The sequence below is a fragment of the Callithrix jacchus genome, chromosome 21, assembly GCF_049354715.1.
Source record: "Callithrix jacchus isolate 240 chromosome 21, calJac240_pri, whole genome shotgun sequence".
In the NCBI taxonomy this organism is placed as follows: domain Eukaryota; kingdom Metazoa; phylum Chordata; class Mammalia; order Primates; family Cebidae; genus Callithrix; species Callithrix jacchus.
Window position 1 is genome coordinate 12923500 of NC_133522.1, and position 27020 is coordinate 12950519.

Consider the following 27020-nt stretch of genomic DNA (forward strand, 5'->3'; position numbering starts at 1 on the left):
ATGTGTCCTTTATTTTTCTTTTTTAGTGCTTTATATTTTACAAAGGTCTCCATCTTCTTTGTGATCCTTATGGAAAAGAAGGCATGCCTTAAGATCACTCACGTCCTCTACTTTTTCACATTGATGTTTGTCTACATATCCACCTATCTTTCAAGTGTATTAAACCTCTTATAAAACTTTCCTTTGAAATATTTTAAAATGCAAGGCCCAAAGCTGATTAATACTGTTTCTCCTGCATATCCCCTAGGATCGTCTACTAGTAGGTTTTAAAGAGAAAAATATCCTCGATCCTCTCCAGTTTCTAAGTGTAAAGCAGCTTGGAACCTCCTGAGTTGGTGGGTCTAACTCTCTTGGTGTCCAATTCTATATGTTTGAAGAGCAATTATTGAAAAAGAAGGCAGTCAGTTAATGGCAATAGAAGAGGAGAATTCCAAGTGGGAACTTCCCAAGCCAAGAGGAAGAGAGGTTTTTTGCCTTGTCACTGTTAGTAAGTGGCAGAGGGGAATTCCAATTCAATGATATCATTTGTGTAATCAGATAGTTCCATCGTTGAAAAGCTTGTAACAATTTTAAACCGCAGGCAAATGTCTTTTCCTTCATGACCTTACGGAGAATGAGAAAAGCTCTTGCCATGGTTATATTTCTTAGCTGTGGGTAATGTAGAGAGTACCAGAACAGCAGAATTCCAACAGTATTTCAGGATTCTGTGTCTTGGTTCATTTTAAATTCATGTGACCTGGCAAACCTTGGAGAGCCCTAGTTATAAGTGATACTAGCATTTTCAGCAGTTGTACTCGAGCTGCGTTTGACTGCTCCCCTCTCTGTGAATTTACGTTATCTGTTTGAAATACTGCCCCTCAAAAGTCTCAGAACTTTGAGAAATAAGGTCCCTTCCTAAAAAACCCCATGTATCCAATATGAAGGGGACGCTGTCAGTGGGTATTTAAGTGGGTGCTTAAAGAAAGAAAAGCCGAATCCATTCCGGAGCCAAGAATAGGTCAGGGTGAGGAAGGCCAAGGCTGAGCGAGGTCAGCTTGGGACCCACCTCCTAGAATGACCTCGGCCGGCAGGGGAAAACCCGTTAACGGGAGGAACGGCAGATCCCTGCGGCCTCCAGGTGCCAGCCGCGTGAGTGGGCGGAGAGGCCTCGGTGCCTCCTACCGGCTCGGGACGTGCGTCCGGGCATCACCCCAGGTCCCGCTCCTCCCCGCTGGCGGGGGGAGAAAGGGCAGGAGGCCTTCCTCCCGGGCTATAAAGGGCCCCGGACTGCCGCGGCCCGCCTCGACACGCCTAGGCGCCCTCCAGCTCCGCCCTCGCAGCCTCGACCCCGCTCGAGCTCCGCTCAGTGCCCGCTCAGGCTCTACTCGACTCTCTCGGGCCTCGGCTATTCGTACTGCGGCGGAAGATGGCGGCTCCGGCTGAGGGCTCCGAGGCGGCGCTGAAGGCCGCCCTAGCAGACGTGCCCGAACTAGCCAGACTCCTGGAGATCGACCCGTACCTGAAGCCCTACGCCGTGGACTTCCAGCGCAGGTACCGCCCGACTCCCACCATCCCCGCCTAGGTAGGCAGCCCGCCTCCCAGGAGCCGACTCGGGACAGTGGCCGCCCCTCGGCCCTCGCGTGCCAACTCCGCCCCCGACGGGGAGGAACTTGGGTGGGCGGGACTCGGGGCGACTCGGGGCGACTCGGAGGACCGTGTTCTATGGCTTTCAAAGCTGCAGGTTGGCAGTTCCGGTCCGCGGAGCTGGCGCTGAAGAGACTTCCTTCCTCATCCCCTTTCCCCTCTGTTCTAATCGGCGGTCTTGCGCCATAGGGTACGTGCTTTGGCCCCAGCACTGTTCCCAGCAGGGCTGCTGGGAAGTTACTCAACGCCACTGCAGGCTTTCTGACTTTGGCGAGCAGCAGCGTGAGCCCGGGGATGAGCGTGGGCATAACTCCTGGCAAGCGTTAATTAGGCGTTTAAAACTTTCTAGTTTACTTCGTAGCAAGGATTGTGATTTGATATCTAAGAGGATTCCTTCAGGCGGACACTGTATCCTAACTTTTGTTGTTTCCTTGCTAATATTCCTCTTTTAGGGGACGATTACACACATTGATAAAGTTTTTTTTCTTTCCTTGGACCAACATTGTTGAGTTAGATGCACATCAACATTGATGAGTTAGATGCACACCAACATTGATGAGTTAGATGCACACCAACATTGATGAGTTAGATGCACACCTACATTGATGAGTTAGATGCACATCAACATTGATGAGTTAGATGCACACCAACATTGATGAGTTAGATGCACACCAACATTGATGAGTTAGATGTACACCTACATTGATGAGTTAGATGCACACCAACATTGATGAGTTAGATGCACACCGACATTGATGAGTTAGATGCACACCGACATTGATGAGTTAGATGCACACCGACATTGATGAGTTAGATGCACACCGACATTGATGAGTTAGATGCACACCGACATTGATGAGTTAGATGCACATCGACATTGATGAGTTAGATGCACACCGACATTGATGAGTTAGATGCACACCGACATTGATGAGTTAGATGCACACCGACATTGATGAGTTAGATGCACACCGACATTGATGAGTTAGATGCACACCGACATTGATGAGTTAGATGCACATCAACATTTGTCCGTGTTTGACTTTGCCGTCTTGAAGAGGGAGAAAGACCAGGAAAGCAAAACTTCTACAGGCCAATGTCGTTTAAGCTTGTCTTCTATCATTGTGTCCCGTACCAGTTTAGTTACCGTCTAGGCTAATGATTTTACTAATAGGTTCCACTAAAAAGTCACAGTTCTTTTTTTTCCCCCTAACTAAAAGAGCTGTTATACTAGATATAATAGTTGTACTCGTGAGGTTACCTCATTGTGATTTAATAGTTTCTCCCCTTTTAGGACACTGCAGATTGAAAATGTCCTAAACAGAATATACATGGCCTGCATGTATGGCCTGCAACAGAATATACATGGCCACTTTTTCGAGCCATGGAAAACATCCAGCTAGTTAACTGGCATGAAGCAACGTTGAGAGGAATGAAAATGGGTTGATCTGGAGTTTGAAAAAAGCCCAGCAATTTGTTTGTGTCCTAGCATTTTCAGGTATTAAATGTATTCAAATCATCAAGTGTTTATTGAGGAACTCCTATAAATAAAACGCTGCTCTAGCTATTGTAAGGGATACGAAGTTGCATTCTTGAGCTTGTATATAGGAATGAGTGAGCCCTCTGTAAAATAATCACCCTGCACTGTCCCTCACGTAATCAGATGTTTATGCTTTTATATAAACCATTTGGCGAGCAGCCTTGCAAAATTGTTTTCAGAATTTACAGTATATGCTTTCAAAGAAACTTAGTACACAGTCGTCATAGGTTTAAGGTTGGATTTGATTTTGAAATAGTCAAAAAAATTAGAGCAAAAGATAGTCATTAAAGATGGTGGTCAGATTTTTTTTTTTTTTATGTTTGTAACCATGACATTAATTTACTTTTGTGTTTTGTAAAATGACACTTAAGGTGTTTATTAAAGAAGAGTTGTGGAAATGTTTTATCTACACCCCTTTCCTTCTTTTTAAAATGATAGAAACAGACAGACATTTTTTATTAAGTGTTTTTTTCGTGTACTTTATTTCCAACTCCATTGGGATTGAAGCATTTATAATCTTCTTTCATGGTTTGCCAAAACTAATGGGGACAAAGGCCAAGGTAAAGAAGGAAAGAGAATCCACTGTGCTTGGTGAAAAGTTTCATCCAATAGGCCCTCATGCCTCACTCTGACCTGCATTCTACTTTTGTCCTTGGTTCTGAGTAATGGCCATTTGTTAGCAGACATCTTCCATTTAGGAATATCAAATAGTAATTTGGCATTTGTTAGTGGTAACTTTTATTGTTAACACTTGAAGAATAAAACGTTTTTCCTTCATACAATCTGGTCTTGATTCCTTGCCCAATTTTTTATTTATTTCTAATAACCCCTTTGGACTTTGTGTCTTTGGCCTAGCACAAATACAGAACCAGTCAAATAGTTAGATGCAAAGTATGCCTACTAAGGAGTGAAGAAAATTCGAGGTACAAACAACAATATATAATTAAGGTGATGAAGAAGGAAATTTCTCTTTGATGGACTGTTTTATCCTTCCCCAACACATGTCTTCTCATTTGAAATAGCTTGGGGTGTTCCCTTAGGATGTTTTAGATATTTCTTCTCTTTACTTTGGCCTTTTCCCCTTCTATATTAGTCTGTTTGCATGCTGCTGGTAAAGACATACCTGAGACTGGGCAATTCACAAAAGAAAGAGGTTTATTGGACTTAGAGTTCCAAGTGGTAGGGCATGCCTCACAATCATGGCAAAAGGTGAAAGTCACATCTCACATGGTGGCAGACAAGAGGAGAGCTTGTGCAGGGAAACTCCACTTTTTAAAACCATCAGACCTTCACTATCATGAGAACAGCATGGAAAATACCTGCCCCTACGATTCAGTTACCTCCCATCAGGTCCCTCCCACTATACGTGGGAATTCAAGATGAGATTTGAGTGGGAATGCAGCCAAACTGTATCACCTTCATTAGTTGTTCTTTTCACCTTCTGTACCTGTGAGAATATTGAATCAAGTATAAAGGATTACTGAGTAACTGTGCTATGAAATAAAAATTAGTGCGTTATTAGCGTGACTAACCACCTTCATGTTGTCTCATTGATTAAATCCCAAAATAGCATTTTCCACTTGATTTTTCTGCCCTTTATTTATTTACTTTTTTACTTGTTACACTGCAATTACTTGTCATTACACTGCAATTACTTGTCATAATTCCAAAATGTCAGTGCTTTAAAACAACATTTAATTGTCTCCATATTACGTGTCAGGATGAGTCAGCTAGAGCGGGCACTCCTCATGGCAATTGCTCAAAAATCTAGACTTAATGAAGGATTTGTTTTGAAATATGCTTCTGTAGAAGTAGTGGCAGGGCATAGAGAAGTGTGTTGAACTATGCAGATTCTTAACAGCTTTTGTGTAGCAGTGAGTCCATTCTGCTGATGTTACATTGGCCAGTGCACATCAGCTTACCATATGGGTGAAACAGAGAATTGGCAGTGAACACTGCCAGAACAACACAATTTTAATAATAGAACTTTTACCCTCTGTTTAACATTAAACATCACTTTCAGATATGATGTTTAATACAATCCTCATAACAAACCCATGAGGTAGACAGGATGAAGAAACTAAGTGACTGGCTTGAGCAAACATGGCTTAAGTAAGTGTTGCAACTGTGAGTAAACTTTGTTTATTAAAACTGTTCTCAACAAGTTCACAAACAACTTCCTGATAGTTTAGTGATACCTCTTCTTTATCTCTAGCATTAAACATGTTGGACTATTTCTTGGCTCTTTGAAGCCATGATCTTGCTTTTCTTCCATTTTCTTAGCCTCTTTTTGACCACTTAATGTAAGAGACTTTCAGGGCTGTTTCCTGGGATCCTTTATGTATTTGTACTGTATATTTTCTCCCTAGGCATTCTCATCCATCCCATGGATTCCATCTATCTACTGAGGCTGCCTACATCTGTTTCTACTCTAGATCTTTCTCCTTATCTTGGATGTATTTATAGCTTCATTTTGATGTTTTATAAATACAAATCTCAACATGTATAAAACTGAACTTACAGATTTTCTTTCAAACATATTTGTCCATTTCTACTTAGTTGCAGTGTCTGGAATCTTCCTCTACCAGCCGCCTCAAACCTAGAACTTAACGAGTTATTTCTAATTACTCCCCTCTCCGTCTTTCCTTATACCTCTGAGTCTAGTCAATTGTAGTCCCTAACTCTTAAATATGTACCATGCTGCCTTCCTACTGCTGCCATCCTAGTTCAGGATGCTAGCATCTCTAGTATGGATTACAGAAACAGCCTTATAGCTGTTGTTCTTTTTTCAAATCTTCACCCCACTCTAATTTCTCCACTCCTCTCCATTCAAAAACAGAGTGGAATGAGTAGAATGGAGATGGTTAGAAAATAATTTTCACATTGGTATCCAATTTGAATTAGAAAGTAGTTTGGATTTTGTGTGTTAGCAACCACCTAAAGAAATTTAACAAACAATTGTATTGAGGTAAAATAAACATATGTGTAATTCACCATCCTTATTATTTTTAACCACACAGTTCAGCAGCAATAAATACATTTATATGTATTTTCCTCTTTCATCTCCCTTTCCCACTCTCCTCGGCCTCTGGTAACCTTCAATCTACTTCCTGTCTTCCTGAGAAACACCTTTTTAGCTTCTGCATATGAGCGAGAACATGTGATATTTGCCTTTCTGTACTTGGCTTATCTCACTTACCGTAATGGTCTCCAGTTCCAACCATGTTGCTACAATGAAACAATTTCATTATTTTTTATGGTTGAATAATATTTTGTTGTGTATATATACTGTATTTTCTTTATCCATTCATCTTTTGATAAGCACTTAGCTTAATTCTGTATTTTGGCTACTGTGAATAGGGCTGCCATAAACATAGGAGTGCAGATATCGTTTCAACATACTGATTTTATTTCTTTGGGATATATACCCAGTAGTGGCATTGGTGGATCATATCATAGTTCTATATTTTGTTATTTGAGGAGCCTCTATACTGTTTTTTTTTTTTTTCCTATAGTGGTTGTGGTAATTTACACTCCCACTAATAGTGTATGAGCATTCCTCTTTCTGCACATCCTAACCAGCATCTGTTTCTGCCTATCTTTTTGATACAAGCCATTTCAACTGTGGTAAGATTATATTGCATTGTGGTATTTGATTTGGATTTCTGTGATGATTAGTGATATTGAGCATTTTTTCTTATACCTGTTGATGATTTATATGTTTTCTTTTGAGAAATGTCTGTTCAGATCTTTTGCCCATTTTAAAATCAGATTATTTGTGTTTTCTGCTATCGGGTTGTTTGAGTTCTTCATACATTCTGGTTATTAATCTCTTATCCGATAGTTTGCAGATATTTTCTCCTATTCTGTGGGTTGTTTATTCACTTTGCTGATTGTTTCCTTTGTACAGAAGCTTTTTAGCTTGATTTGTACTCTCATGTCTATAAGGTCTTACACAAGAGATATTTGTGTAAGAGACCAATGCCCTGGAGCATTTCCTCAGTGTTTTCTGCTACTATTTTTATAGTTTCAGGTCTTAGATTAAAGTCGTCATTTAATCCATTTGGACTTCACTTTTGTGTATGATGAAATATTAGGGGTCTAGTTTCATTCTTCTTCATATAGTTATCCAGTTTTCCCAGCACCATTTATTTTCCCAACACCATTTAGACTGTCCTTTGCTCATTTTTAGTTTTTGGCACCTTTGTTGACAATGAGTTGTTTGCAAATGTGTGTATTGAGACTTGGGTTCTCTATTCGGTTCCATTAGTCTATATGTCTGTTTTTATGCCAGTACCATGCTGTTTCAGTTACTATAGCTTTGTAATACATTTTAAAGCCAGGTAGTATGATGCTCCCAGCTTTGTTTTTTTTTTTTTTTTTTTTTTTTTTGCTAAGATTTCTTGGCTATTTGGGGTCTTTTGTTGTTTCATTTAAATTTTAGGATTTATTTTTCTGTTTCTGTGAAGAATATCATTGGCATTTTGGTAGGGATTGCATTGAATCTGTAAATTGCTAGACTGATATTGTCATTTTAACAATATTAATTCTTCCAGTCCATAAGCATGGAACATCTTCCTATTTTTTGATGTCCTCTTCTATTTCTTTCATCAGAGTTTTATAGTTTTCATTGTATAGATCTTTCACTTCTTCGTTTATATTGATTCCTATATATTTTATGTTCATTGTAGGTATTATAAATGGGATATTGCTTTCTGGATTTCTTTTTCACATTGTTCACTGTTGGCATATATAAATCCTACTGATTTCTATATTTTGATTTTGTATTCTGCAGCTTCACTGAATTTTTTTACCACTTCTAACAGTTTTTGGGTAGAGTCTTTAGGATTTTCTGGGTGTATAATCATGTTGTCACCAAACAAGGCTAATTTGGCTTCTTCCTTTACAGTTTTGATATCGTTTAGTTCTATCCGTTGCCTAATTGCTCTGGCCAACCACACCAAAAATTGATTCTTACAGTGCAGAAGTTTTATATCATAGCCAAGTGGTGTACTCTTTTTCTTAGTACTTGACCAGGTTGTGGTCTCTGAAGGAAGTCAGATGTCAGTGACTGTATAAGGCAGTGAAGAATCTGAAGATTATAAGATGTACATGACCTGCTCTTCTGCACTAGTAGGTTCATTTGCTCTTTGCAGCTGAAATCTGTACTAACTTCAGTCATTCTGGAATTCTCTGTAGTGATGGTCAACAGGCTCTGACCTCTTCTCATTTTCAAAGTGCCTTCAAATGACTTCATGGAGCATTTTGGTTTAGTTTAGGCTCCAGCACCTGCTGCACCACCTCCTGAGAAATGACTGTGTGTGTGTTGTGACTTAGAGGATTCCTTTCAGCTCTCGCCAGACTGGGTCTTGGTCAGTTAGTGAGATGATAATATTGTCTCTGTGAAATGTGCTATACTTTTAGACTGATAAGTGTATCATGCTGCTATTTGAAAGCACATATTAAATTTTGATTATACATTTATAGGTATTAAAGGAAAATATGAAAGTGTATTCTTCAGAGAATAGCTACTACCAGGTACCTTTCATTCTAAAGCGAGCTTATTTTTTACAGAAGAGTAGATTTTCTTCTTATGGTGAAATTGGCTCATCAGTTATGTACACCACTGTTTCGAATCCAGGGTTCTTTTGTGTTTAATATCCAGAGAAGCCCCATTGTGTTTTGTGTTTAGGGCAACAGGAATCCAGTACCTTGACAAAAGTAAGACTCTACTTTAAACACATAATTATGTAGACTTTTAAAAGACATATATCTTACATTCATTGATTTCTTATACAAATCCATTGTAACTTATTTGACATTATTTAAATTATGGTAACTAACTTGTAAAACTTGATGTGTAATTATGAGAGTAATTCAAACTCTAAATTCAGTTTCTTCTTATGTAGAAATATCTGTGTGTGTGTGTATACAAAATTTTGCTAAATGACCATGTTCTAAAGTAAAAGCAAAATGAGGCTTAAGTTTTAACTCTCATAAGTATTAAATAGCTTTGAGTCCCAGGGAAAATTAATTAACCTCTGTGAACTTGTTTCTTTCTCTGTAGAAGATGGATAGAATCCACGTTGTAGGGTGTCTTGAGGACTAGGAATATATGTAAAGATGCTCAGTAAATAAATAATAGTTTGATGATAATATTAGCAAACTAATGTGTCAAGTAAAATATATACTGGAATACTATTTTCAGAAGGTTTTGTTGTTTACTTCTTTAATACTGTATTCTGAAATCAACTCACAGGTAATACTATGAGCAGAAATTCCCCACAACTCTTTGTTTTGCTAGTTACCTGTGCCTTACTTTAGGGGGTTCCTTCTTTTTTTCTTAGTAGGAGTAATTGTGTGACTGAGGTGAGGCAGGTGATAATTTTAATCATAATCTAATAGAGAAGGAAAGGAATATGTTTAAACTTTGATCCTTAATTTAGAGAGGAAATGATAAAGCAATTGCCAGTTTACTAGAAGCTGAAGGCAAGATGAGTCCTGGGATATAATGAGCACAAAGCGCCTTTTATTGAGAGAGGTAAATGCTAGCCTGCAGAAATTCAAAATCACACTTCTCTTGATCTTTCTTTTCTGTCTTTTTCTCTTCTTTCATCTGACTGCTAAGTGTTCATATTCTTGGGCATCAAACAGCTGCAGGGATTTTCTTTTTCCTGAACTTGGATAGTTAGAGGAATGGTCATACCGAGTTTACTAATAGCAGGAGTAACGTTGAAAATCAGACTAATGTAGGAGAAAAATATATATCATAGCAGCATAAAAGTTTGAAAATGAAAGAATTATTCTAGTGGACTCTTAACATATGATATGTGCATATTAATTAGAAAAAAATTTTAAATCCAATGTCTTGCCTTCTCTTGTTTTTTCTCCCTTGCTTTTTGATATGTGATGACTGCAATTATTTTCAATAGGTTTGATTTTGCTGTAAGAGGCATAAAACAAAGGAATGGAATATTCATATGTATTTTAGTAGATCCATTGAATGATTAATTTTAATGAGACACAATTTCGGGGTTTATAAAGTAGTTCTACAGTCCAAAATATGATAATCAGAAATGAAATATACAAATTTACTTCTTGTATAGGTAAAGTTGAAGTTTTCCAAATAGCCACCAAAAAGAATTAACTGTTTGTTTTACCAGTGTTATGATACGTTATTCAATGTCATCAATCTAATTTGTTTTCATTTTCATAAATAACACCTAGCCACAGATTATATATAGTTATAAATAAGTACACAATACAAATATACACATTATTACAGAAACATGATAAAATTGGTTATACATTTAGGTTCACGTGATAGAAAATCTAACACACTTGCAATTAACAGAATATCCCATACATAGTGAATTATAGAAATAGAGGCTTGAGAAGAAAAGTCAGAGTCAGTGGTTTGGGCTTTAGCATGGATACATCCTTCTTTATCTTTCTGCTGTATTATCCTTATGCTTAGAAGATGGTTGGGCACATCTTGGCACCACATCCATGTTTCTAGCTGGAACATGTGCCTGCTTACTATGTCTGTTTTAGTGAAGCATGTTAGCTTTCTTGTAAACTTCAATTAGTTTTTCCCATTTATAGGTTATTGATCAGAATCGTCCCATGGTCATCCTTAGCTGAAAGTGAGCCTGGATCATCAAGACTTTCAGTTGCACGCATATGTTTCTGAAGTGTATCCTTTTGTCTCATCCATCACAGCTTCCCAAGGCTCTTTTCTTTTCTCAAGAGGAAACTACATCTGGCAGGACATGAAAAGCCCCAGTGAGATCATGTTGTAGTCTCTGAAATCACATCTATGCACAAATCATTCGGTGCAGGGTCCAAGCATTCCTACTCTTCCTGCGAGGAGTCTATAGTAATGCCTCTCAGTTTTACCAATCTTGGATATCGGATTTTACTTTGCTAGGCCTGATCTCTGTTTTTCTGGATTTTTTTTTTTTTTTTTTTTTATTATACAGAGACTTTTGACTTCTCTGTCTTAAAATAAGCTGATTCAGACCCTTCAGCTACTTTGCCCTAGCTCCACTATCTTTTTTTTTTTTAAATTTCATGAATAGTTTATTCTTTAAAAATATAAGAATGTTTTGAAATGAAATTGGTTTGCTAATTACTAATGATTTTTTCATGTTATCTTGGGGTCAGGAAAAAATGATCAGTTTTAAGTTATTTGGAGAATAGAAAATTTGTATGAGTAAAAAGAAAAGGAGAACAAAATTAAAAATGTCCATTAACTTATGCTGTCTTTAAAGCATGATTTTTTTTTAACCTAACTACACACAAATGTATACCTTTCTGTGCTTTTCTTTTTAAAGCTTAAGATGTTTAACTATCAGGTTTCTTGAATGTCATTTCTGTGCTTTTTATTAGTTTGGCTAAGCTTTTCTCTTTCTGCATTAAAATACTCTGAAACTTTTGTTTGCTCGTTTGTTTTCTGCATATATCTTGGAGTCTTCCATCCTCTTGACCATTTTGATTGGCAGTGCTATTTTTGTGGTTTAAGTTGTGCTTACTAGTGATGAGAGTGTAGTGAAACTAACAGGTCTCTTTATTTCTCCAAAGTGCCCCTAATTAAAAACTATATGGTACCCATGCAGTATTAGGCAAACTTCTACTCGCAAGTACAATACATAAGCAAGAAGTACATAGAAATAAGTGTAGTATTAAAACTAAGGGTTGGTTTCAGCAGGTTCCAAGTACCTTTAAAATCAGAGGACATTTGAAAATATAGTGAAGAATGTTTAGACAATTGTAAATCATGTCTGAAATAATTACATTCTGAAATAATTACAGACTCACAGAAAGTTGCAAAATGAGTTTAGAGAAGGCTCTGTACCTTTCACCAAGTTTGCCCCAGTGGTAATATCTTATATAACTGCAGTGATTGTGTCAAAACCAGGAAATTGATATTGATACAAACTACAGGTCTTATTTACATTTCTCCAGTTTTTACATGGGCTTATTTGTGTGTGTCAATACTTCTATACAATTTTATCACATGTATATGTTAGTGTAACTGATACTACAATGAAGATATAGAACTGTTCCATCAGAATGCTCTCCTTCTATTCCTTTATACTTACGTTACCCCTCCCTGACCCATCCCTAACTTTTGGCAACCAGTGAGTGATATGGTTTGCGTGTCTGTAATTTTTTTTCATTTGGGGAGTGTTCTGTGAATGAAATCATATGTAAGTTTTTGACAGTGGCTCTTCTTTTTCACTCAGTATAACACCCTTGAGATCTCTCCATGTTTCATACATCAATAGTTTGTTCCTTTTTGTCCCTGAGTGGTATTCCATTGTATGGATGTACCATCCATTCAGTTTGTTTATTTATTAAACTGTTGAAGGACATTTGGATTGTTTCCAGTTTTTGGCTATTACAAATAAAGCTAAGAGATGAATATTTATGTATAGGTTGTATTTCTCTGAGATAAATGCATAGGAATGTTGTGATAGCTGGGTCATATGGCAAGCATTTGTTTAGTTTTATAAGGAATTTACAGATATATTCTACAGTGTCTGTACAAGTTTGCATTCCACTGGCATTATATAAAGGATGTAGTTGATTTGCATCCTTGCCAGCATTTGGTATTGTCACTATTTTTTATGTTAGCTGCTCTAATAGGTATGTAGTGCTGTATCAATTGTGGTTTTAATTTGTGGTTTTAATACCTAATTATGTTTAAAAATCTTTTAAAGTATTATTTTCTATTTGTACCTTCTCTTTGGTGAAATTTTTATGCATGTCTTTTGCTTATTTTCTAACTGGATTGATTTTTCTTTTTTAACTTTCATGTGTTTAATTTTTGAGATGGAGTCTTGCCTTGTTGCCCAGGCTGGAGTACAGTGGCATGATCTTGGCTTACTGCAACCTCCACCTCCCTGTTTCAAGTGATTATCCTGCTCCAGTCTCTCTACTAGCTGGGATTATAGGTTTGTGTCACCACGCCTAGCTAATTTTTCTATTTTTAGTAGAGACAGGGTTTCACCATGTTGGCCAGGCTGGTCTCTACAACTCCTGACCTCAAGTGACTAGCCTGCCTTGGACTCCCAAAGTGCTGGGATTACAGGCGTGAACCACAGTGCCTGGCTTATTTTTGTGTTTTGAGAGTTCATTATATGTTCTACACATAAATTCTTTGTTAGATTTGTGATTTACAAATATTTTCTTTCAGTCTGTGGCTTGGCTTTCTATCTTCTAAATAGAGTCTTTCACAGAGCAAAATTTTTAAATTTTAGTGAAGTTCAGAAGTTCAGTTTTTTTTAATGAATCATGCATTTGTTGTCATATCTAAAAGCTCTGCCTAATTCTAGGGCCTGAAAATTTTCTAAAGCTTTTATTATTTTACATATTACATTTCAGTCTATGATCCATTGTTTATTAATGTTTTGTGTAATAATTTTAGGTTTAAGTCTAGGTTTATTATATTGCTTATGTATGTTAGCTTCCTTTAAATGATCATAAACTGACAAACTTGTATTGAGAAGCAACCTGACCAAAACTACACTCATCTTTAATCAGGTGTCACTGAAATACATAAGCAATGATACTTTTATTATAGGTTATTGAAAGCATGGAAACAAAATAACCCATCAGTTTTCTTATTTATGAGATCTAATTTTAAGCTTTGACAAACCCAAAACTTTAGGAATCCAGGCAAAAATTTGTGATATATGTAATAATTTATTCTCAAGTAGGTGTCTTATGTTAAGGGTTTTTCTTTTCAGTTTTTAATTTTTATATTTTTTCTATCATGTCACAACATTGCTTTATTGATTTATATTCCAAACCTTTCTTCATATGAGTCTGTTTAGACTTGAACTTATAATTTTAATTTTACTGTATATATTTAAAAATTTCATTTTTTGGCCAAGTTTATTAGCTCATGTCTGTAATCCCAGTACTTTGGAAGGCTGAGGTGGTTGGACTGCATGAGCCCAGGAGTGTGCGACCAGCCTGGGCAATATAGTGAGATCCTATCTCTACAAAAACTAAACAAAAATTAGCCAGGTGTGGTGTTGAGCACATGCAGTCCAGCTAGTTGGGAGGCTGAGGTGAGAGGATTGCTTGAGCCTGGGATGTCGAGGCTGGAGTGAGCTAAGATCATGCCACTGCACTGCCCCCCCGGGTGACAGAACAAGACCCTCTCTCAAGAAAAAAAAAAAAAAACTTTAAAAAATTTTATATTTTATTCTTAGAACCCTTTTATTTTACATTATTTCTTAATGTATCAGTCTTCACTTCTGCATTATGAAAACAGTTGCCTTTATTTATGTCCATTGAAGTGCAGAGGAAAACCAAAAATCCTATTGTTTTTAAAAATAAGTTTCATTCATTTTGTCTGTTTACTTGACTTAAATGACTAGTAAATCTAATATTTTATGTAATAATTTTACTTGTAAGAATGAATTGGTTAAATCTTGAGTAATGTCAGTATTTTCCAAAGTTAGTTTCTTTTATTTAAATGAAATTAGCCTTTACTTTATTCCAATATCAATATTTTCTTTGATGTTTATCAGGGTTTATTATGCTATAAATATATTAGAAATCAGAGCATGCCACTTTCCAAATAGAAATTGAGTAGTTGTTGAGACACAGAAATTGTTTGTACATTTATTTGGCAAAATGTAGAAAATTTATGAATACTGTAACTAAAAATTTACCCACCTTTAAACAGAAAGGTAAGTGGCGCTTTTGAGGAAATATTTATTCTACGGTTGTAACTCATTGTAATGAATTTGAGGCACTAAACATCCAAAAGTGACTTTCACCAACTGTACTGATAATAAATATCACCATCACCATTATTACAATAATTATTGTTACAATTTGTGTATACATCATTTTATGTGCATTGGGCTTAGAGTCTGCCTTTTTTTTTGAGACGGAGTTTTGCTCTTGTTACCCAGGCTGGAGTGCAATGGCGCGATCTCGGCTCACTGCAACCTCCGCCTCCTGTGTTCAGGCAATTCTCCTGCCTCAGCCTCCTGAGTAGCTGGCATTACAGGCACGTGTCACCGTGCCCAGCTAATTTTTTGTAATTTTTAGTAGAGACGTGGTTTCACCATGTTGACCAGGATGGTCTCGATCTGTTGACCTCGTGATCCACCCGCCTTGGCCTCCCAAAGTGCTGGGATTACAGGCTTGAGCCACCGCGCCCGGCCTAGAGTCTGCCTTTCTAAGAAGCTCCCAGGTGATGCTGCTGCTCCTTCGTAGAGGGCACTTTGAGTAGCAGGTGATCCCATACCTCTCTTCAAAATGTGGAGTTAGCAAAGGGCTAAATTTTATTCTGTCAATACTTAAGCTGTAAGTATGTATTTCAAATTTTAGAAAGTAAGTAATACAGGCTGGGCACCGTGGCTCACGCCTGGAATCCCAGCACTTTGGGAGGCCAAGATGGCAAGATCACTAGATCAGGAGATTGAGACCATCTTGGCCAACATAGTGAAACCCCGTCTCTACTAAAATACAAAAAATTCGCCAGGTGTAGCTGGCATGAGCCTATAGTCCCAGCTACTCAGGAGGCTGAAGCAGGGGAATTGCTTGAACACCGGCGGAGATTGCAGTGAGCAGACATCGTTCCACTGCACTCCAGCCTGGTGACAGAGTGTTGTTCTGTCTCAGAACAAAACAAACAAACAAACAAAAAACCATATAGATACTGATGAGGTTAACCAAATTACTTAGTTTTTTCATGGTCACAATGAGTTTTCTAACTCGAATTATAGGTAAAAAGGGTTTTATTGCTAGTGTTACCAAAGTCGCTTTTCCTTACATCTGTACTATGCGTTTTACTGTTGCAGATTCATAAGAAATTGATTCCTAAAACTCCCTTTGGCACAGCTGCTTTTCTGTATGATACCAGAGCAAATATGAGTAAGATAGGAGCTCAGTGAGACAGATAAACACAACTAGAGTAGATACTTGGCCACAAAATTCAGTGTAATACAGATGAAAGTATAACTCGTTCTATTAAGGAAGGGAAGAGTATATATATGATAAAGAAGTTCTTTCGAATTGCTTCAGGTTCTCAAAATTATTTCTCTATTAAAATTAGAATGAGTCTTTAAGAATGTGGAAGTCTGAGTTTTGTGGAAATAAATAATGTAATAGCTAAGACATTAATCTTCATTAAAACATTTATGAAGGTATCATTTGAACTTTTATACAGCTTTGGTTACTTAAAGTGAAAGTTTACTTGCAAAAATGATTCCGTTGCAAAATGGGATTGTGTAAGAATTACCACATTGTGTGAGAACTGGAGCCTCTAATGTAGACTCTAAAATCATATTTGAAAACACAACAGCATGTTTCTTTATAACAGATAAGCCCATTTTGGAAAGGTTAGTGGACAATTTTTAATGGGATTGAGGCAATTCCTGGGTAACCTACGTGGTTCCATTTCTGAATGAGTCAGGGGGACATTATGAGTGTTATCTGGGTAGGTTTCCAGAAAAGCAAATGAGTACTGAATGCCTCCTCCTGATCCCATGTTAAGTGTCCTGCCTAGATCAATGTTATCCAATAGAAATAATATAAATCACACATGTAATTTAAACTTTTCTAGTAGCCACATTAAAAAAGATAGAAAACTAATTTTTACACTATACTATTCAACTTAATGTATTCAAAATATCATTTCAGCATGTAACTTAAAAGATTACTGATGAGATATTTTATCTCTTGTTTGTTCTAAGTCTGAAATCTGATGTGTATTTTACAACTTGTGGCACATCTTAATTGGGACTAGCCATATTTCAAGTGTGTAATAACAATGTATGGCTGGTGGCTACCATATTAGACAGTGCAGGTGGGTATCTGCAATAAAAGCTTTTGCAAAGGGTTGGTATCACTCCACAAAGAGATTCAAGGGGAAGATGAAGGAGGGAGAATGGTCCAGTCAGCTCTGTGTTCATAACAGGGGTAATTAGACCCATTGAGATTCTGACTTTGCAAGATAGGGACTCCGCAGTTATTGACCAGTGACTTTTTTATATTTGAAGATAAATAAATATGTCAAATGTAAACATGGAGATATACCATGTACTTAACTGTAGCTAAGTAGGCAGTCATGTTTGCCTCAAATTATTTGGCATGGCTAGCCCACATTGACCTTTTCATTGAGGAATTTTTATTTATGTCATTTTTTTTTTTTTTTTTTTGAGACGGAGTTTCGCTTCTTACCCAGGCTGGAGTGCAGTAGCGCGATCTCGGCTCACTGCAACCTCCGCCTCCTGGGTTCAGGCAATTCTCCTGCCTCAGCTTCCCGAGTAGCTGGGATTACAGGCACATGCCACCACGCCCAGCTATTTTTTTGTATTTTTAGTAGAGATGGGGTTTCACCTTGTTGACCAGGATGGTCTCGATCTTTTGACCTCGTGATCCAAATGGATCATGCCAATCCTATATAGCAAAAAACACAAACTACACAAAACAAAAACATGGGCCAGACAAAATAAATCTCGTCTTTTTTGATAAAGTGATTAATATCAGGTGACTGCTGTCTGCTTTAGTAGCCCGAGACCTGTATGTTCCTAAAGTTCTGGATGTTTTAACTTCTCTTGGATTCAGCCCAAATTAACAGCTGCTCCTAACTTGGTTGTCCCAAGAATCTTGCTAAGTGAAGTGACTCATTATGACTTGCATTATTTTTGACTTGGCCTTTGCCTGTAAGAGAGGGGGGCTGGAAAGATTGCTTCTCTGCTAAACTTAAAACTAGTGATACTATTGTGGGTGGGGTGTGTGTGTGTGTTCATCATGATGTGTGTGCCTTATGTCTTTTTATGTTCTTTTCTTCATGACTCGCTTATTTTCTTTAGATGGTAGTTTCTTCAGTGTTTATACTTTTAATTTATATTTGCGTATCTCACTTTAAATACTTAATAGTTAACCTCGCACTCGTGTAAAAGCATTGCTATTTATTAAAGTATTTGCCTTCACGAGCAAGCAGTCACATTTTTCCAATGGAATGTTGTTTTCCTGCTCTCATCCATGTTGTCTTTTCCACACTATGCTGTTTAGTACGTGCTGACTCATTGAGCAACTCTGGATGCTGGCTGTGTGTTTTGAATTTAAGAAGAGAAGAATGTAGTTAGGGAAGACATTATTGTCTTTTGGTATTTTCTATAGAATTTAGAATAGAGGTTTTGTACTCAGGGGTGTTTTGCAAATATGTATTGACTAGGGGTCTGGTTTTGCTTGTTCTCTTATATTAGAAATCTAGAAATATTTATTACTGTAGTTGTTGGAGGGTCCCTAGAAATGGTTGGGAGTCATTCTTTTATCATGTAGTGGCCTGTGGTGGGTGAAACCTCTCTCACATACAGCTTAACCTTTCTCGTTTCTAATACTACTCGTGAAGAAGATTGTAATTTGTGCATTGTGCTTTTATCAGGTTGCTGTTCCCAATGCAGTTAGTGTAATTTTTCATTTCCTAACGTCCTCGGGCAATTCTGTTTAACATGCTTTCTATTTCAGAACATTCTCCTATTTAAGAAACTTCTTTCGCCTCAGGTTCAACATGCTTTTCCAGCCAGGCCAGTAGTAATTTCTGTCCTTGCTGGCTCCATTCACCTTCACTGTTAAAATTTGATGTGGATTTCCTAAGATTTTCTTTTTGTGTTTATAGCATAGCAAATGATGAGGTGCCTATGACTTCTTTGGTATTATTTCGTTTGCAAAAATATTATTTCATTATTATTACTAATGGGAAGGCATGCCCAATTTTCATACTTATTTCAAATCTGTTTCAGTTTGTTATGTCATAAACCATCCTTTTTTAATGAATAGTATTTTAATTGTCCACCTGAATATTTAAAGTTGTTTATAGACTTTTCCTGAACAATAGTCTTTACACTAGAATAGAGACTGATTTGCTGATTTTTTTTAAACGTTCAAGTTCATTTAATAGGTAGCAAATTCTCTTTTTAAAGTAGTATTTTAAAAGTGAATGAAACAGGTTACCTACCCTTTCATCCCAAATGGTTATAAGTTAGGTATGATTTTTGACTTGAGAGGAGACAGCATTCTAAGTTGAGGCTCTTGAAGCTACTCTTTGGGTCTGAAGTTGGTTATAATGACATTCTCTAGAAGAATTTAGGTGTTTAATGGAGGAAAGTCTGGCAAGCGAATACATGCAAGAGAAAGCTTTTGCTGTCTTGTTTTAAGGCACTACTGGTTTACAGTGAGGTTAAGTTTTGAAATATCTTTTTATAATATCAAGATTTTCAATAGGTAGATGGAGGGCTAAACTAAACTAAAATTAGAACTCTGGTTATAATATAAATATGTATTATACATTTTTTTTTTTGAGACAGAGTTTCCCTCTTGTAGCCCAGGTTGGAGTGCAATGGCATGCTCTTAGCTCACTGCAACTTCTGACTCCCAGGTTCAAGCGATTCTCCTGCCTCAGCCTCCTGAGTAACTGGGATTGCAGGTGCCCATCACCATGCCCAGCTAATACTTTTTGTAATTTTAGTAGAGACAGGGTTTCACCATGTTGGCTAGGCTGGTCTTGAACTCCTGACCTCAGGTGATCCACCTGCCTCAGCCTCCCAAAGTGCTGCGATTACAGGTGTGAGCCACTGTGCCCGGCCCTGTAGTATACATTTTTATATGTCATACATGTTGTATGTGTGTTTATTTGTGTTGCATACATACCACATATACATATAACTTGTATGATGTATACATGGCTTTATATTCTGCCTTGTATTAGTTGGAATGTTTTCCCATTAATTGTACTGATTTCTGTACAAACATGGGAGAAAATGGGCTTTTCTTCTCTTTGGGGATACTCATAATGTTAGGAAGAAAGAAAGAGCACTTCTTTTTTATGGTATAGTTTGCATTTTAAATTTCATTGCTGTTCCTCTCAACTTCCATCTGTGTTGACATTTGGGAATTTTGTGGTTGCTCTTTCTCAAGTGGAGTGGAAATGCTTAAAACAGAATTTACACTTTTAAATACAACTGAGGTTGTATCACATTGTGATTCACCCCAGGTCTGAATACTTTTTCTTTGGCTTAAAAAAAAACCAAACAGTTTGTTGAACTAAATATTTCTCAAGATTAAAACCTTACTGATTATTATACATTATCAACATCCATTTTTGCATTAGTGGACAGATCTGGCTAAAAATACAATGATAAATATTAAAGTTTTAGATAATATTTTATGGCATCAAAGATATTTTTATACAGATGTTATTGTTATTCTTATTTGTGAATGACATTGTGGTTTTATTTTATTTTAATTTTTAGTTTTAGGTTTAATTGTAACCCAGGAAATACTACAAATTTGAATAAGCCACAAATAGCCAGATTTGGTGCTGTATGACTTATGTTGGTTCTATGCTCTATTTTTTTCTTAGCCTTTTAAATCCCTGTCTGTTGGCATTTTCTGTATGTGTGTGTGTGAGAGAGAGATTTTAAGACTGAATAATTAGTGGTTTGGACCTCAGTTCAGTTACTGAGAGAGTGAATTCCCTAAGACTGCTTTTAGCTCTTAATGTCTGTGATGGATTCTTTTAGACAAAATTTGATTTTAAATAAATTGTGTGTGCATGCATGTGTGTGTGTGTGTGTGTGTGTGTGTGTGAGCTCACGTGTGAGCTTTCCGACACTCTTAGGCAATGCAGTAGGAGCTTGTTGTAATTTCCAGAGACAGGTAATCGAGATGCACTATTCTTAGCTGTCTGTATAGTTGATGAAAGATAGCAAAACCTCATAATGGCTTTAACTATCTCATACTCCTCATTTTTGATTCTGGGCCTTATGGAGCAGCCTTTGATGGTTACTGTAGCCGTTTATCTCACGTTTAGTTCTCTTCTCCCTAGTATGTTGATGAGAAAAATAGTAATTAGAAGTTAAGTGGTCTCAACCTGTGACCATGTAGTTCATCATTATTTGTTTTTTGTTTTATTTTGGCTTTTCTTACAGGCCAGCTTTACATATGGGTAGACACCAGTTTCAAATGAAAAAAAAAGAAATTCTCTATGTAAAGCTGAAACTCTTACTTTTTTGGAGCTAAGACAAAATTCAGCTGTGGGATAGACAAAAGTTGAAAGAATAGATTAAATAACAAATAACCAATATACTGTAATACGTATTGGTTAATTAGTATCATTATTTTTTGAGAAAGGGTCTCATCTGTTGCCCAGGCTGGAGTGCAGTAGCAAGATCACAGCTCATTGCAGCCTTGAACTCCTAGGCTCAAGCAATCCTCCTGCCCCAGCCTCCTGAGTAGCTGAGACTACAGGCGTATGCCACTGTTCCTGGATTATTTATAAATTGTTTGTGGAAATGGGGTCTTGCTATGCTGCTCAGGCTGGTCTTGAACTCCTGGGCTCAAGGGATCCTCCCACCTCGACTTTCCAAAGTGCTGGGATTACAGGTGTGATCATCACACCCTGCCCAATTTTATTTTTTTATTGTTTATTATGGGCTTTGGAAAGGAACTGAAGAAACTTAATCAAAAGCCATGTGTGATTTATATAATGTTTGGATATGTGTTTATAGTTAAAAATAAATGTAAGAAAATCAGCAGAAATACTTTCTAGAGTAGAATGTATGTCAGTTTTCAGAGAATGATAAGCCAAGGTAAAATTGGCTTAACCAGTTTTGGAAGCCTCATGGAAAAACTCAAGTCAGTAATGAAACCTCTCAGTAAAAAAAGGCAACTAGAGAATCTGTGACCACATTCTTGTGTTACCTAAGCTGATGGACAGGGTAAGCTATTTTATTTTTCTATTAAGGAGGGATAAATTCTTAGGTCTGAATGCTCTTGAGACAGACATTAACTCACTCAGTATTTGCCAGGCAGTATGTTATGGTTTAGAAAGTGCACCCCTGTCTTTTGTTTTTGAGTAATTTACTGGCTAGTTGGAGGTATTAGGAATAATCTAGTGATAAATGGTGGAATATAAAACTTACCTGAAAACAAAGATGTCATACACCCAAAATAAATTTCTGGGTCTGGATATCGCACACTTAGAAGTTTTGATGAGTTTCACATGAAATATTTTTCTTTAAATATATAAAATCACTGATGGGTAGGTTGGCAGTGGGTCAGTTTGCCTGAGTTCAAATCTCAGCTCCCTATTAGCTATGTGCTATGGTCTGAATGGTTGTATTACTCCTGCCCAAATTTGTATATTGAAATCTTAACCCCCAAGATGATGATATTAAGAGACAGGGCCTTGGGTGCTGTTTAGGTCCTGAGGGTTCTATCCTCATAAATGTGATTAATACCTTATAAGAGAGGCATGAAGAAGCTCATTTGCCCTTTCCACCATGGGAAGAAGCACCAACAAGGCACCAACTATGAAACTATGAGAGATCCCTTGCCAGGCATGGAACCTGCTGGCACCTTGATCTTGGACTAACCAGCTTCTAGTACTGGGAGCAATAAATTTCTGTTGTTTATAAACTACCCAGTCTAAGGTATTTTGTTATAGCAGCCTGAATGGACTGACACTATGGGTAATTTAACCTTCCTAACCCTTAATTTTATAATCTATAAAAAGGGGGTAATAATACCAGCTTTATCAAGATTTCATGAGGTTTAAATGGGATAATCCATGTAAAGACTGGCTGGCAAGAAGTATGTGCTCTGTAAATATTATTAATGGTGATAAGGAGATATGGACAATAAAATGACCCAAGGAATTACATTCTAGTGTATGCAATTTTTATGATGCTTTAAGCAGATGACAGACAAAACAAGTAATCATACCCAATACCTAAAAAATTAGCATTTTTCTTTAGATTTTTCTCTGCAAGTAATTACATTCATTATAATAGCTTTAAGTCAGTGCCTTCCAACCTGTGGTGAAGTCTTTTTTTTTTTTTTTTTTTTTAACAAAAAGCATTTTGTATTCTACAAGAGACTGATACTTATATAAAATTCAATATAATGAGTTGCTAGAAAATTAAAAAAGAAGACATATAAAAGTACCATTTTTTAAATTAGATTCAACAGATATGAAAATTGTCTGTGAAACTTCTGTAAAGTTTCTAAATGCTTACTCTCAGTTTCAGTACTGTCTTCAGTACTCTCAGCTTCAGTCACAACCAGTGACAAACCGTTGGCGACTCAGCAGTGGTCTGTGGCACACATTTGAGTAGTATTGCTTTAAATATCAATATGAAATCATATATATATGTATACACATATACACACACACATAAAACATCTATATATATATACATATATATTTTGTATTGATATTTAAAGCAATACTACTTGCTTTATATATATTAATATATAAATATAAAATATATTAATATTTATATATCAAATAATATATATTGATATTTAATATATATAAATATTAATATTTTATCTATCTGTATATATATATATATATTCATTTACTTCAAAATTTATGTCTATACCCCAAATACCCTAGACAACTTCTCTGACCTTTTGATTTACACATGGAGATGACCATCTCTCTCTTAGCTAATGGCACTATTTCTGTTCAGTAGAAATCTGTCATTATTATCTCTTTCTTCTCCATCATTTATGTTCTATTGAATTTTTCCATTCTGTACATCTTCACTGCTAGCTTCTTAGTCCAAAGCCACCATCCTGTGATACAACTTCATCCCAGCCTTCCTGCTTCTGCTACCCCATCTTTCATCCATTTAGCCTAGAGTTACAAGAATGAGTTTTCTAAAAATGTAAATCTGTTGATAAGCTTTTATTGGCTTCCTGTTTTAATTATACTTTCCTTGGCTGAATGGTATATAACAATTACATTTCCAAGTTATTACGAGGCAGTACTCCAGATGGGCGGTTATAATAGCTTAGTTGGGGTGGCGGTTATGTAAATGTTAAACATTCTGATTTGAGAGATTGCCAGACATTAAGATTAAGAAGGAATACATCAGAGGCTGGAGATTATTTAGGAAACTCTCTAGCCAAAGGGATACTATCCTCTTCATGCTATTTACTAACTGTATGCTTACCTCTCAGTTCCTTCCAGTTTAATACTGAGCCAGATCCCACTCTTTCACAGGACGATTGGCATATCAGGTAACAGACTAATTTGTATTAACAGCAATCTGGAAGTTTTGTGTAGGGTTGAACTCTAAGGAGACTAAGGAGAATTCAACATACAAATATGTGTACATTTAATTTAGATGGAGCCAAATTTATGTATAGGAGTGTTCTTAACAGGAGTCTGGATCGAGTGTGTTAACTTCAGCATCTGGAAATGGCTCCAGCAATTTGCCTGGTTATTTGACTCAAACTTGGGTTCAGCAATGGCCAGCATTTCAGTGGGGATGAGATCCCTTAACGTCTCTAGCTGTGCAGGTAGGAGGAAGGCACAGGAAAGTGAGGTGGCAGAATACATTTATTGTGTGCAGTCCTTTCGTGGACCTCCTCACTACAACCCTTGTGAGATTCCAGAGGACATACCCCTAATTAAGAATTGAGAAATATGTTGGTGAGGAGAGCAGACCTGTATGGTAGCTCTCAGCTGGGAAATCTCATTGGGATATGCTGCCATTGAGCTAGACACGTTGATTTCAGTGGGGATCGTGGGGTTCAGGGGTGGCAAAGGGCTTTTTTTGGCAGTGCTTTCGCTTCATGGATAAAGTAGCTATCATTTTCATAATAGGCTAAGATGTGGAGTGGCAGTCAGTGTTTTGAAATGCAGGCTTTAGTGGTCATGGCTAATTGGTTATAATATCCTTAAGCATACAATAAAATGGCCATTTACTAAATTTTTACTTGATCTCTATAACTGGGGAAATGCCAAGCAGAAACTGGACATTTGTTTCTGATATAGGAGCCCTTTGGAGACCCTTGATTTAAGGGGAGGCTGATTTCCCTTGAGAAAGGTCATGGAATACTACCACAAATACATACTTGAAATCTTCAAGGCTTTCCTAAAGGGACTTGGGTTTAACTGGGAAAAAGCCCAGATTTTTGACAATTAATGAAAGTGGGTGCTGGATTAATCCTTGGGATGACTACAGTGACATTGTGGCCTATCAGTTAGTTCAAGACTCATGGAAATCACCTGGTAAACTGACTTTCAGCTGTATCTGCATCACTGTGGGTTCAGTGTTTGGCTGACTAATCCTGTGATTTTCCCACTTCCTGAATGCGTGATTGCATCAAGCCTGGAAATTGGCAGAATTTTCACACTGATCCCTTGTGGAGTGAGGATTATTTAGGAAGACTAAGTAGAAGCCCCTGAAACTGCCCTCCACTAACAAAAGACAAAACCACAAGCAGTAACACATCCATGCAAACATTGCAGAGAGTCTTCGAAGACTTCAGTCTCAGTGGAGAGTATTAAAACATCCCTTTTGGATTTGCTGATTGGATGAATAGATCTCGGAGACCAACTGTGGAGTAACATAATCCTCATCAGTGAACCACTCTAGTTGCTTTGCTTTCCAAAATGTAATTATCAGTATACATTCGTCACCCTATATCCACGGGCGGTATGTTCCAAGGCTCCCAAGTGGATCCCTGTAACTGCAGATAGTATTGAACTATCTGAATCATATATATACTGAATAGTATACTGAATAGTATATATACTATTTATTTGGTCCAAGTACCGAGATAACTACTAAATAACTAGGTGGCAGATAGAATAGACAGTGTAGATACATCAGATAAAGGGATAATTCAGGTCCCAGGTGAGAGTCCGCTTTCATCACACTATTCTCAATGGCATAGAATTTAAAGCTTTTACTTCGGGAATTTTCCCGTGAATATTTTTGTACCGCAGTTGATTTCAGGTAACTGAAACTCCAGAGTGGGTGACTACTGTAGTCCTTTGAACCTGGTATGCTGCAGCTGATAGGACATCTTTTTTTTCTTGCTATGCCAATTTGATGAGAGGCCGACTGTAGTGAGGAGAGCTGAACACCTTCATTGTTTTAGGGCAGGGTGATAACAGTGTTCTAGATGTCTGTCATAATATGGCTCATGGAGACCTTGACCATCTAGGTATGCAGAAAACATCATCTCAAACCAGTACCCTAAAGCAAAAATGCTTTTGAATCTGATCGTCAGGAATTAGCAAGTAGCCTAGGTGGTTTAGCAGGACTCGCACGTGCCAAATGCTGAGTGATAAACTCTGCGCTTCAAAGTTGGTAATCTTGCAAAACTTAATTTAATTCCGTGGTCAAATATTGGATCAACACTATTGAGTCTATAGGTTCTTCCCCCAAATGACTGGTATTTAATTAAATAAAGAGAATCAAAACACTTGATAGCAATTTGAAAAGGGGGTACTTGCTTCAAACAACTTACACAGTCTAAAACCTCTAAAATACGAATTTCTCTATGGCTTTTTGACTTGAGCTTTATCTTCGAATGGTGTTTATTTTTTATTGAAGTTTTTCAACTGGAACATGCATTTAGGAAATTTAGTGTTTTTATTTTACACACATATGTCCATATCTAAAAGTTAACATGACATTTAAAAATACAACTCTGTAGTTTAATGCAGACTAAGAATAATATAAGAGTATATAACAGTAAGAATAAAAGTTATTTTTGAAAACTTTAGAAATAAACCAGAGTTTCTGCCTTCAAGTTGTTTATAACTGATTATGCCTAATACTCTTAATCAAGTAAAATCTTGTTTATATTTAGCGAAATAACAAATGGCTACAGAAAATAAGTTCTTACATAGACAGGAGGGGCAAACTTGTACCATGCTCACCTCTTGTTCAAGTGAAGAAACAGAATTCATGCCAGCAATTTATTGAGTATTTACTCTGTGCCGGGTACTCTTAGAGACACTTGGAATATAAGTGTGAATGAGGAGACCATACAGCTCATCCATTTGAGGAGC

At 37.0% G+C, this 27020-nt stretch overlaps 1 protein-coding gene across 2 annotated transcripts in view; it reads left to right on the forward strand.

The window, feature by feature from the left end:
- The first annotated feature begins 1283 nt into the window (after positions 1-1283).
- Positions 1284-27020, forward strand: part of GBE1 (1,4-alpha-glucan branching enzyme 1) — a 279090-nt gene continuing 253353 nt past the window's right edge. For both annotated transcript variants that reach the window (XR_013530578.1, XM_017967116.4), the window contains exon 1: positions 1284-1530. Coding sequence is in view for 1 of the 2 variants with exons in the window: in XM_017967116.4 (XP_017822605.1) it covers positions 1406-1530 (125 nt within the window). In the remaining variant the exon portion in view is untranslated. The remainder of the gene's footprint in view (positions 1531-27020) is intronic.